General features: G+C 39.0%; 1 protein-coding gene across 13 annotated transcripts in view; it reads right to left on the reverse strand.

The window, feature by feature from the left end:
• MPDZ (multiple PDZ domain protein) overlaps positions 1-13,072 on the reverse strand; it is a 162,762-nt gene that overhangs the window by 10,120 nt on the left and 139,570 nt on the right. For 10 of the 13 annotated variants that reach the window (XM_010857011.1, XM_010856999.1, XM_010857003.1 and 7 more), the window contains 8 exons: positions 10,337-10,511; positions 7,780-7,925; positions 6,963-7,046; positions 6,589-6,782; positions 4,270-4,417; positions 1,648-1,734; positions 778-868; positions 113-190 (listed from right to left, as the gene is read on the reverse strand). In XM_010857011.1, the coding sequence (XP_010855313.1) occupies positions 113-190; positions 778-868; positions 1,648-1,734; positions 4,270-4,417; positions 6,589-6,782; positions 6,963-7,046; positions 7,780-7,925; positions 10,337-10,511 (1,003 nt within the window). The remainder of the gene's footprint in view (positions 1-112; positions 191-777; positions 869-1,647; positions 1,735-4,269; positions 4,418-6,588; positions 6,783-6,962; positions 7,047-7,779; positions 7,926-10,336; positions 10,512-13,072) is intronic. The other 3 variants (XM_010857008.1, XM_010857006.1, XM_010857002.1) reach the window with 1 other exon arrangement.

Genomic DNA, 13,072 nt, shown 5'->3' on the forward strand with positions numbered 1-13,072 from the left:
GGAAATAGGGTGTTCAAAGTTACTAGCACACATGATTACATTTGTCTTACAGAGGGGCTCCCAACTGAAAAAATGGCACACCATCCCATATCTTCCTTCTTATTTCACGCACCGCTTATACAACTGCATAATCCACTCTGAATGAGGCAAGGACAGGATGTGTTTTGGACAGAGAGACACATGTGCACAGCTGAGAGGAATAAAGTCATGGAAACATTAACAAGAATCCATGGACTTAAGCGCCTAAACTTCTAGAATATTAGTCACACTGCACACAGAGACTGCCATATGGTTAGTTTCTTCAATTTGAACAACTTTCAACCAATGCTCCAAGCCAAAAAACCCTCTGCATCATGATTTCATGTAATTAAAACACAGGAGGATCATATTCATTTTCTCAATCAACATTTTTGCAATCTTATGAAAAATAGATGGCTTCAACTAATGGCATCTTCTGATTTATTGCTATTACATTAAATAGAGAACAGGGATAAAAATAAAACACACCAATCTTCTTCGTAAGAAAAAAATGACAGAATACTGATTCTAATGTTAGTAGGTCTCCCAGGGAAAACATCAATGGGACACGCTGCCACAGGCATTGCTTCACGCTGTTCTCAGTTTTTGCAGGCACTCGCGTTTGCACCTATGTTAGAGTTTAGGATGATTTAGAGGGAAGAAAGCTTCAGAGGTAAAGTAAAACAGGGGGAAAAAACCAGTGTTGATGGCCAAAATTCAAGCCAGTAAATCATGCTCAACGTTTCAGTCCAATCTTACGTGCATTCTTCTTTGAACTACTTTCCAGTAACTCAGGTGTACCGGATCCCGAAAGTGGAAAAGTGAATGAGGACAGGCTGGCTTCACTCATCTACAAAGACATAACAGTTGTCTTAGAGAGTTTGGGAAGTAATAATACCCCTTAAGTATGACTTATTTCATAATTACTTTAATGCACTTAGAAATACTTGTTAAGCAATAGTAGCATTTGATAATTAGAAAGGTAATCAATATACACAGTTTCCACTGAGTTTTGTTTTCTTTTTAAGGAAGAATGTGCCCAGCGACATAACTAATTAAAGGTAAAAGAATCTGATTCCAACATAATCTCACCCAAGCTAATCTTCTCTAAATTTAATCTAGTTGCACACAGATGCGAACTTACACAACTGCAGAAATAGAGCCAGGGGACAGGAAACAAATGGTAATCATTTAGGGGCGACTGTGAGGTCTTTAAGACAGGCTATCACTGTGTTTTATATGTAGTGGTGAGGTTGTACAGTTCACCTACACAAGATTCTTTTCAGTTGAATGCTGGCTGATAAATGTTTGCTATAAGAATAGTTTAAACATATGCTATCTTGGTAGGCTTTATAATGTATTAATTGGTTCACTTTTGAGATTATGCAAAAAGAATCATGTCAGAAAAGAAGAATGGTTGGGATTGTTTCTCAGAATGACTCACAAACTACTTAAGAGCTTCACCTTGCTTGCCTGTCCATTCCCATCTCTCAAACTCTGTACCCTAGCTGCTATGCCATGCTGCCAGGCCTGCGTACAGGACCTTGGACAGACTGACAGGAAAGGCCATCTTTGAAGTCCTTTCGGCCTGTGAACTGCATCACCTTGATGAATTCCACAGCTACGTACCTGGCTGCTTTGAGAAGGTCTCCTCTCCGAATGGAATGGACCAGTTTTGACTCTTCCAACTTCCAAGGTTACTGTGCCTAGGGAACACTAGGGGGAGGTTGTTTGACAGAAACATTTAAATAAAATGCTACAGTCAGCTTTAGGATTACACTTTATTCTTTACGGCTGGGTTTTTGAAAGTCATGTTTCCTTTGGAATTTCTACAGGCAAGGATATCTCCCATCCTTTGTGGAAAGGTTTTTCTAAAACATTAAAACTAGTAAAAACTGTAACAACAAATCAGTAGTAGTCTGTCTTACTAGCTCATGATTTACATGGAGAGGGTGTCTGTCCAGGCAAAGAGAAGTGGAGAATCAACCAATTCTCTCATGCAACACACTAATGTAGAGCCAAATGAGCTAAGGAATTTGGATTTTAAACAACATAACAAAAGCAATAAATAACCACTACTGCAACAAGTTGCTTTGCTTTCAATAGCAGAGGTACTCAGATAACATAAGCTCTCTACTGCCACACTGCACCTGAATAGACCTATTATGCAATATTTAAGCCATACTGCTGTAGACATCAAATGAGAATTGAGGAAAATTTCCCTGTTGCCCTTTACAAATAAATCACAGGCATGCAAGAAGTGCTATACAGTCTAATGTGGAAGCAGCAAAATGAGGGGGGTGAGAACCGGCTTTTTGGAGTCAGATACACTGGTTTAAATCCAGTCTGTGTGATTTACTCGCTGTGTGAACTTAACAGACATTTACCTTGATAAGTCTTTTACTCTGCATTTTAAAAAACAGAGATCATTATAGGCTGCTGTGATAGAATAATCCACATACAATGCTCATCAAAATGTCAAACACATGCAGTATTGTCAACTGTGTTGCTTCCAGATTTTCCATTATAACAAAGAGCACTGCAATGAACTTTACCTATGTAAAATTTTTTGTGTACTGAGGATTACTGATGCAAGACTTTAAAATGAAGAATTACTAAGTCAAAACAACAAAATGCAGCAGCAATTACAAATAGCAAAGCTACAGGGATATTTAAGGCTCTCACCATATACTGGCAAACTGGTTTTTAAATGAGGATTTAACTGGTTCTAAAATTATCTATGTTACATTATGGATGCCTCCTTCTGTATCTTTGAGAGGTTTTTGTCTCACAGAATTAACTATCATTTTCAATTTATCTCCTGAAGGAAGAAACTTTTCCTTAAAGAACTCTAATTACTTTATTTTTTGAAAATAACTCCAAGAAGAAATGATATTTTAAGTGTGCTTTATTAAAAACTAAATTTATATATACATACCAGGTCCTATGCAAACCAGAGGTTAACTACAATATGCTCACTTGAAATCCCTCTGTGAAGCTCAGCTTAACAACTGAAGAGGTTCTGACTAGAATCTGAGACCTCTGACATTATCCACTGCTGCTTAATAATATCATGAAGTTATATGCTCATGTTACTGAACGTGTACCACACGACATGGATTCTGATGGCAACAGGTGTCTAGTCAACTTTGAACTACACTTCGGGTCATAAAAACACGTGTTAGGTAAAGGAAAACAATGAGATAAGAATTGAGAGGAAATACATCTAAATTTCCAAGAACTGTATTTTTAAGTGACCAGCCTGTATTTTATAACTCACTTTTTAAATTAGACCGGTGCTGCCTTTCCAATCAGCAAATGATTCTTCATGGAATTTACTTTGGAGGAAAGAGACTTCACAATGTAAAACGAACGTATTTAAGCTTAGCAACTATACCTTGGGATGGAGGCCTTATAATTACTGAATTAACAACAGTGGTAACTGTTGAAGGAACTGCCAGGTAAATCTGCAAACACTCTTATGCATTCTTCATCTCTGGGGAAATACTGGGTTGGCAAAAAAGTTCATCTGGGTTTTTCTATAAGATGGTACAAAAAAAACCTGAATGAAATTTTTGGCCAACTCAATATAAAGATGTCCAACTTAGTGTGCCCAGTAAAGGGTTAGGGCAGGGCGGGGCAGTCCAGAAAGCATGACTTTGAGAGGTACTCTGCTTGCCCCCTCTGATCTCCCGCCTTTCTGTGGGAGCATCCCCGCCAGTATGAGATTCTCCCCTTATGCCAGAGGTCGTAAGAATACATCCAGATATATATATGGAGGCGGGGTGAATTGACATAAAGACATTTTTTCCTCTTTTGTGGCCTGAAGATGTGCTTTTCTTTCAAGAAAAGAACCACATAACAATCACTTTATGATAAAATATCTGCTAAGATCACAGATATTCAGTTCATAATTCTTCTTCCTGTGTGTGCTCCCTCACTCAGTCGTGTCTGACTCTGCAACCCCACAGACTGCAGCCCGCCAGGCTCCACTGTCCATGGGATTTCCCAGGCAAGAATACTGGAGTGGTTTGCCATTTCCTTCTCCAGGGGAAAATACTTACTACTACTCTATAAATACATAACCATATAATAAAGAGCTGATCATAAGTGTAGAGATTTACCACTGAAGTATGTTGTCTAACATATGTCTTATTTGAGAGAACATATTAAATGAACACTTGTTGCATGTGGCAGCTCCTCCTTCTCCTACGCTATTACACATAACCATCTCTGGCACTGGATTTCTACCTTCAGCAGAGCCGCAACGGCTTCCTGCGTTGCGTGACGGACGTCCTCTCCATTCACCGTCAGTATCTGGTCTCCCTGCAGCAGTCGCCCATCAGCATCTGCGATGCCTCCTTTGACAACATCGGACACAAACACTCCAGTATCATTTCTGTAAGTGTGATTTTTAAATACCACCATTATTATTTTTTCCCAATTGGAACGCAATGCTTAAAAAGGCTAACATTTTAGAACTGAAAATTGTACTTCTATTTTTATGACTTTAAAAGTTTTATTGCTTTATCAACACTGGTGAAACTGAGAATTTGGTATAATAATAGTATCTTATGTCTTTATAATATTTTATAGATTAAACATATCTTCCATAAGCATATTTATTCAACACTTAAAAACTGTGAGTAGAAGTGGTTATTATACACATTTTATAGGTCACATAGCTACTAAATGGAAAAAAAGGGACTTAAGAGTCAGTCACAGGGAGAAAAATCTATTGTTCTTTCTACACCATATTGAAGCCTTGAATGGATATTGACCTGTGCCTATATAAATATGTTGCTATCATCAACAACATCATTAACATTACTTAAAAGAAACAACGGATGTGTCTCAAACTAAAACCATTTGTTACTCAAAATTACATACCTTTGCTGTGATGTCTCATTTAAATCATTACGGGTCTAACTTTCATACAAGATAGGTTTATGCAAAATGAACAACTATTAAGCTTATTCACAACCTTCTTTTCATAAAAGTAAAAATAACTCAATGACTTCCTGTTGAGATATAAAGATGACCATGTAGAAACATTTAGTAAGGTTTAATTGCATCACTTCTTCTTGCCAAGATCTTGACCTCAAACAAGTCATTTCATCATGTGATACGGTTTTCCCATCTTTAGAATAACTGTGTTGGAATTTACTAAATTATTTTTAACATTACCAATATATACATATTTAAATAAATTAGGTATTCAATTTATGTAAATTCACTGACCTACTACTCCAGGCCTCTTAATTTACACTCTCTGTTTCCTTCAGGTGGTGTGCTCTTATCATGCTGATGCTTCTCTCTAGAATATCCTCCTTCTCCTTTTGTTAGATCACCTCTCACATATCACACTCTTCACTTCATCTCAGGCACTTTTTTTATAAAGCAGTTTTCCTAACCTACTTTCCTTAAATAAGGTCACATGATCCCTTTCTCCTTTGCTTCCATGGATTCCTCACAATATGTTTCTGTCTCTCATGAATAGATTCCTTTGTTGCAAGAATATATTTAATTCTCATTTACCAAACTGAGTTTTCAGATGTTAGCATTCATGCCTCTTTTAACTTTATTTCCCAGAACCTTAGAGATCTCTTGGCACCCAGCAGGTACTCAAAATTACCAAATGCCTTTTTGTCTTGTTGCTGTTGCTCAGTTGCTATGTCCTACTCGTTGAGACTCCATGAACTGCAGCATGCCAGCCTCCTCTGTCTTCCACTATTTCTCGGAGTTTGCTCAAATTTATGTCCATTGAGTTGGTGATGCTATCTAAACATCTCATCCTCTGTTGCCCCCATCTCCATTTGCCTTCAATCTTTCCCAGCATCAGGGTCTTTTTCAATGAGTTGGCTCTTCACATCATGTGGCCAAAGTATGGGAGCTTTAGCTTCAGCAACAGTCCTTCCAATGAATATTCAGGCTTGATTTCCTTTAGGATTGACTGGTTTGATCTCCTTGCAGTCCAAGGGACTTCCAAGAGTCTTCTCCAACAACACAATTCATCAAATCTTTGGCAATTAGCCTTCTTTCAGCCTTCTTTATGGTCCAACTCTCACATCTATTCACGACTACAGGAAAAACCACAACTTTGACTATACAGACCTTTATCAGCAAAGTGATGCCCTTTTTAATATACTGCCTAGGTTGGTCATAGCTTTCCTTCCGAGGAGCAAGCATCTTTTAATACCGACTAAAAAAGTCTAAATTAGTATCTTCTGATGTTCCACTGCTGCATGGGCTGACAGTTCAGTTCAGTCACTCAGTCGTGTCCGACCCTTTGCGACCCCATGAATCGCAGCACGCCAGGCCTCCCTGTCCATCACCAACTCCCAGAGTTCACTGAGACTCACGTCCATTGAGTCAGTGATGCCATCCAGCCATCTCATCCTCTGTCGTCCCCTTCTCCTCCTGCCCCCGATCCCTCCCAGCATCAGCTGACAGTAGCTACCTACAGAACACAAGCAGGTGATAAAGATTCTACTACTACTAGTACTCTTCAAAGAAATTTAAGTTCAATCCTTTCCAGGAAATCACTGCCTTTGCCCTGATTAGTCATACCTTTTACCAACAATACTCAACCCCAGGCCTTTCCCTGGCTTCTTCTGCAGCTCGACGGTGAGGGTGTCGTACACGTCCTCCTCTTTGTATGGGGCCTCATCTCTGTACAGCGTCAGGCGCACCCTTTGTGGTGTCTGTCTTAGGACATTTATTGCTTCATCATGTGTGGCCTTCCTCAAGTCAATTCCATTTACCTGTACAGAAGAGGGACACAGATGGTGAGGAAGTAGATGAGTTGAGTAAAGTGAAGAAAGATGGAAAAGGGAAGGGGTGGGGAGAAAGAGAAAAGGAAGGGGCAGGGAGAGAAACAAAGACCACCCTCTCCACAGTTGCCTTTCCTTTGAGGTAAAGGTCAAATGCACAGCATTCTGTACCTCTAAAATCTGATCTCCAGCCCAGAGTCTTCCATCTTTACATGCTGCTCCTTCCTCATAAACTTCATGGATAATAATGGCACCCTAAGGGCACAAACAAAACAAACCATGCTTTACCCCATCCTCCCTAGGAATGGTGAACAGAAATGCAGTCAAAGCACACTGTACTCTTAGAGACACTGATAAGGGTTATACACTGACTGTATCTGTATGTGAGGCATGCATCAAAATTCAAAGAAAAGCATAACAAGACAAGTTGCTGTAAGTCTTAAAGAAATTTGTATTTCTTTCAAATGACAGGGAATTTTAAAGAAAAAATTTATAAAATACATAAATCACCCACACACTTATTTATAATAGATACACATCACCTTTCCTATCCACAAATGAAATTAACAGATATGCCTCACGTTTCCTATCTATAAGTGGAATGAATGGCTTTTAAATGCATTTTTTGACAATTAGAAATTTTTGTCTATAAATTATCCAATTTATCAAATGTTTTCTCAGTACGGGTCTAACCCAATGATATCCAGTCAGTAAAAAGACGATTAAAATATAGCAGGAACTGGTAAACTAACACAAATATTTTGAACCTAAAGGGCACAATCACAAGTATAAAGGAATATTACCAAGTCAGTGTTGACTTACTCAAAGTAAATGAGTAATTGCCCCACAAATTAAAGTAACAAGAAATGGTACACTGCCTAAGTCTTTGTATTTCATTTCATACGGCTGATGGCAATTTCCCTGCAGTGACCTCTCAGGGACCACTGAAGAGGCTGCATATGTGGAGCATCTCTGACTGCACCCTCACCAGCAGTGTGTCGGACCCCCCAACGATGCTCAGGCCCAGTCCTGTCCGCCCTTTGGAAATCTCAATAGTTGTTTCACAGCCTGGGATGATGGGGCAGGTTGCAGGATCAGAAGCAAAGATTGCTGGTGTTGACGACCTGCTTGTACCTAAAAGTAAGTTTAAAGTGAAATACAAATAAAAATTGATCAGAAGGCATATACATCAAACTCACCACACTGGTTGCCTTGGGGGATGGAGCAGAAACATGGGCCCGAGTTTGGGGACAAAGAAGACTTCAATTCCACTGTAATCTTTTAGTTGTGTTTAAAACCATCCAACAAATAATTACATCATCATTGTTACCTTAGTGTGGTGGGTACAAAATTACCTGTAAATTATTTTCTGCACTATTCTGTGTTTTTCTTTAATTACTGGAGATAATAGGTAAAAGGAACGAGAACAGAGTTGAACTCAGCTGCTAGTTTCACTCTGATATTCTATGTTTCATGGGAGCCAAACAAATCTCTTAAGAAATGTTGATTCGTAAAACTTAGAACTGAGATATGCAGTGGAGACCTAACTCACATTCAGGGAAGACAAAACATAAAGAACATCAGTAATTCTGGTCATGGTGCCTGCCACTCATGGCTTTTTTGGTTTCTGATTTGCTTTTCTCCTTATGTAATCAAATCTGTAATCAAATCATACATGCAACCGGATTTAATATCTGGGTTTATAACACATTAAGTGAGCCCCACCGGAAGTTTGTTTCTTAATGTCTCAATGTGTTATAAACTTGAATATTAAATACTGGTGCATATATGCTCAAAATTAAATAAATAAGATTGGATTATGAAAAAATAAGGAGAATATAATCTCATACTCTGCTGTATGAGAGTCTTCATATCACGTTTAGTGATATACCAAAAAGCATATTCAAAGAAATATTCATAAGCAAATAGCATATTCAGAGAAAGTTGGTAGACTTGATAGATTAGCTTTAGAGAAAACGTTCTTTTTAGCAATCAGAGACAGACTAGTTTCTTGCTCCTGAAATGGTAAGAAGAGGTGAAAGATATTTTCCTTTATGCTATGTTTCCATTTAGCATCTTATATGTTGGCTATTTAGGGATCAACTTAATATTGAAAAATTACAAAATTACTATATTTTTTAACATTTTAGAGAATTATTCAGTCTTTCTAAATAAAGGATTACTTCCATTAGATGTTTATTCCTTTAAGATTTTTTAGCAATAAAGTCCAACTGTATAGTACAGGGAACTATATTCAATGTACTGCTGCTGCAGGCGCTAAATCGCTTCAGTCATGTCCAACTCCATGCAACCCCATAGACGGCTGCCCACCAGGCTCCCCTGTCCCCAGGATTCTCCAGGCAAGAACACTGGAGTGGGTTGCCATTTCCTCTCCAATGCATGAAAGTGAAAAGTGAAAGTGAAGTCACTCAGTCATGTCCGACTGTTAGCACCCCCATGGACTGCAGCCAACCGGGCTCCTCCGTCCATGGGATTTTCCAGGCAAGAGTACTGGAGTGGGTTGTCATTGCCTTCTCCGATTCAATGTACTAGGATAAACTCTAATGGAAAGAATATAAAAGAATGCGTGTGTATATATATATGTACACACACACACACACACACACACACACATGTATATACAACTGAGTCAGCAGAAATTAACACCTCATAAATCAACTATACTTCAATTTAAAAACAGACTTTTAAACCAACTATATTACAAATGTTTTAAACTGCTGTTTCATTAAAAACCTGTCAAAAGAACTGAAAGTTTCAGTTTAGAAACTAAAAGAGCTTTTTTCTCCAAATGCAGAAAAAGTGTTTTTAAGTACTTTTTTTAAATGCCACAAAGCTTGAAATGTATTCTTTTACTGAAAATCAGTGTGATTTTTCTGAAAAAGAACCTCAAAGGAATAATTTGCCTCAATGTACGAGACTGACATTTCAATGACATGTGAAATGGTCAGCCCAAGCTCCATATCCAACCATTTCATCTACTTCGTTCTCTTCAACAGTATCTGCTGTTTACACCCAAAGGAAGAAGTCATATCCACTGTGTACACGTGGCAATGAGCAACATTTTAGGAGTTTGATATAGTGCCAGGCAAAGTTGATTCTACCAATGAAGTGGTATCATTGTATCCATATTAAAAATGAGAATACTGATGTTCCAAGAAGTTACATTACTTATTCAGTAGTATAAACAAGGAATGTACAAAATGAGATATCTCATGTATTAGTAAGATACCTGGAGTCACAGATACTCTTAGCAAAAGGTCCTTGGAGAGTAAAGAGTATCACTCCTTTGTCTTAGAGTTGGGTGAGCAGAGGCTTAGAGTGGCTGGATAGGTTCCCCAAGGTTCTATGGCTGGTTAATGTACAGCACCAGATCCCTTCTCTTTGTACCATCCTTTCACCAAAATGCTGTCGGACCACGGCCTATCAAGCAGTGGACTACATACAGGCAGATGGCTCCCAAGCAGGGACTTGATACCGAGTCTGAACATGCCATGTGTGAGAACCATCAGGAGACAAGCCCTTACTTCGCATGGGCTCTGGTTCCGGAGAGCTAGACGGTGGGGCCACTGGAGACTGGGGGCTGCTCTTTTTCTCTCCGTTGGCTGTACCAGTTCCTGAAGTAGTAGCCTGGGAGTCTGGATTCTCAGCACGAATCGTCAATTTCACTTTTGTCTTTGCAGTTTTCAGAAGGTTAATAAACTGGCAGGGGGTTGGGGTGGAGGAGAAATAAAATTAAAGGCAAGTTAGTAGACTTACACACAAAAAAAGCCACTATGATAGCTGTAATTGGAAACATCTATGGTTGAGAGAAGAGTCAGAGGCAAACTTTTTCCCTGCCAGGACTCAAGAGGTCAAGAAAGAATGGCTGCAGTTTCTAGTTTTTTTAATTTCCTGATACTGATTAAGGCCAAAAAGTCTACTTCAGACTATATTCTTCATTATATAAGAAAGAGCTTTCACTTGTAACATTTCTAATTAATACTGTTCATTTCTCTGGATCCTTACAACCTTAGAAGAATATGGGGTGCTTTACCCACTTCTGATCATAGCAAACACCCTCTTCCAACGACACAAGAGAAGACACTACACAAGGACATCACCAGATGGTCAATACCGAAATCAGATTGATTATATTCTTTCCAGCCAAAGATGCAGAAGCTCTATACAATCAGCAAAAATAAGAATAGATGTGGCTCAGATCATGAACTCATTGCCAAATTCAGATTTAAACTGAAGAACCTGTAGTTTCCCTACCTGTAGTAGGGAAAATCACTAGAACATTCAGGTAAGACCTAAATCAAATCTCTTAGAATTATACAGTAGAATTGACAAAGAGATTCAAGGGATTAGATCTGATAGACAGAGTGCCTTAAAAACTATGGACAGAGGTTCCTTCCTGACATTGTACCAGAGGCAGTGATGAAGACCATACCCAAGAAAAAGAAATGGAAAAACGGTTGTCTGACAAGGCCTTATATATAGCTGAGAAAGAGACGCTAAAGGCAAAGGAGACAAGGAAAGACATACGCATTTGAATGCAGAGCTCCAAAGATAGCAAGGAGAGAGAAGAAAGCCTTCCTTAGTGATCAGTGCGAAGAAATAGAGGAAAACAATAGAATGGGAAAGACTAGAGGGCTCTTCAAGAAAATTATAGATACTAAGAGAACATTTCACGCAAAAATGGGCAAAATAAAGGACAGAAATGGTATGGTAACAGAGCAGAAATATTAAGAAGAGGTGGCAAGAGTACACAGAAGAACTGTACAAAAAAGATCTTCACGACCCAGATAATCACGATGGTGTGATCACTCACCTAGAGCCAGACATTCTGGAATTTGAAGTCGAGTTGGCCTTAGGAAGCATCACTACGAACAAAGCTAGTGGAAATGATGGAATTCCAGTTGAGCTACTTCAAATCCTAAAAGACGATGCTATGAAAGTGCTACACTCAATATGCCAGCTAATTTGGAAAACTCACCAGCGGCCAAGGGCTGGAAAAGGTCAGTTTTCATTCCAATCCCAAAGAAAGGCAATGCCAGAGACTGTTTAAACTACCACACAACTGCACTCATTTCACATGCTAGCAAAGTAATACTCAAAATTTTCTAAGCCAGGCTTCAACAATATGAGAACCATGAACTTCAGATGTTCAAGCTGGACTTAGAAAAGGCAAAGAAACCAGAGAGCAAATTGCCAACATCTGCTGGATCATCAAAAAAGCAAGAGAGTTCCAGAAAAACATCAACTTCTGCTTTACTGACTGTGCCAAACCCTTGACTGTGTGGATCACAACAAACTGTGGAAAATTCTGAAAGAGATGGGAATACCAGACCTCCTGACCTGCCTCTTGAGAAATCTATATGCAGGTCAAGAAGTAACAGTTAGAACTGGACATGGAACAACAGACTGGTTCTAAACAGGAGCACGAGTAAATCAAGGCTGTATATTGTCACCCTGCTAATTTAACTTATATGCAGATACATTATGTGAAATGTCAGGCTAGATGAATCACAAGCTGGAATAAAGATTGCTGGGAGAAATATCAATAACCTCAGATATGCAGATGACACCACCCTTATGGCAGAAAGCAAAGAGGAATACAGATGACTAACAAACACATGAAAAGATGCTCAACATCACTCATTATCAGAGAAATGCAAATCAAAACCACTAAGAGGTACCATTTCACGCCAGTCAGAATGGCTGCGATCCAAAAGTCTACAAGCAATAAATGCTGGAGAGGGTGTGGAGAAAAGGGAACCCTCTTACACTGTTGGTGGGAATGCAAACTAGTACAGCCACTATGGAGAACAGTGTGGAGATTCCTTAAAAAACTGGAAATTGAACTGCCTTATGATCCAGCAATCCCACTGCTGGGCATACACACTGAGGAAACCAGAAGGGAAAGAGACACGTGTACCCCAATGTTCATTGCAGCACTGTTTATAATAGCCAGGACATGGAAGCAACCTAGATGCCCATCAGCAGATGAATGGATAAGAAAGCTGTGGTACATATACACAATGGAGTATTACTCAGCCATTAAAAAGAATACATTTGAATCAGTTCTAATGAGGTGGATGAAACTGGAGCCTATTATACAGAGTGAAGTAAGTCAGAAAGAAAAACACCAATACAGTATATATGGAATTTAGAAAGATGGTAACAATAACCCTGTATATGAGACAGCAAAAGAGACACTGATGTATAGAACAGTCTTTTGGACTCTGTGGGAGAGGGACAGGGTGGGATGATTTGGG

The sequence above is a fragment of the Bison bison genome, unplaced genomic scaffold (genome assembly GCF_000754665.1).
Source record: "Bison bison bison isolate TAMUID 2011002044 unplaced genomic scaffold, Bison_UMD1.0 scf7180017864376, whole genome shotgun sequence".
Taxonomy (NCBI): domain Eukaryota; kingdom Metazoa; phylum Chordata; class Mammalia; order Artiodactyla; family Bovidae; genus Bison; species Bison bison.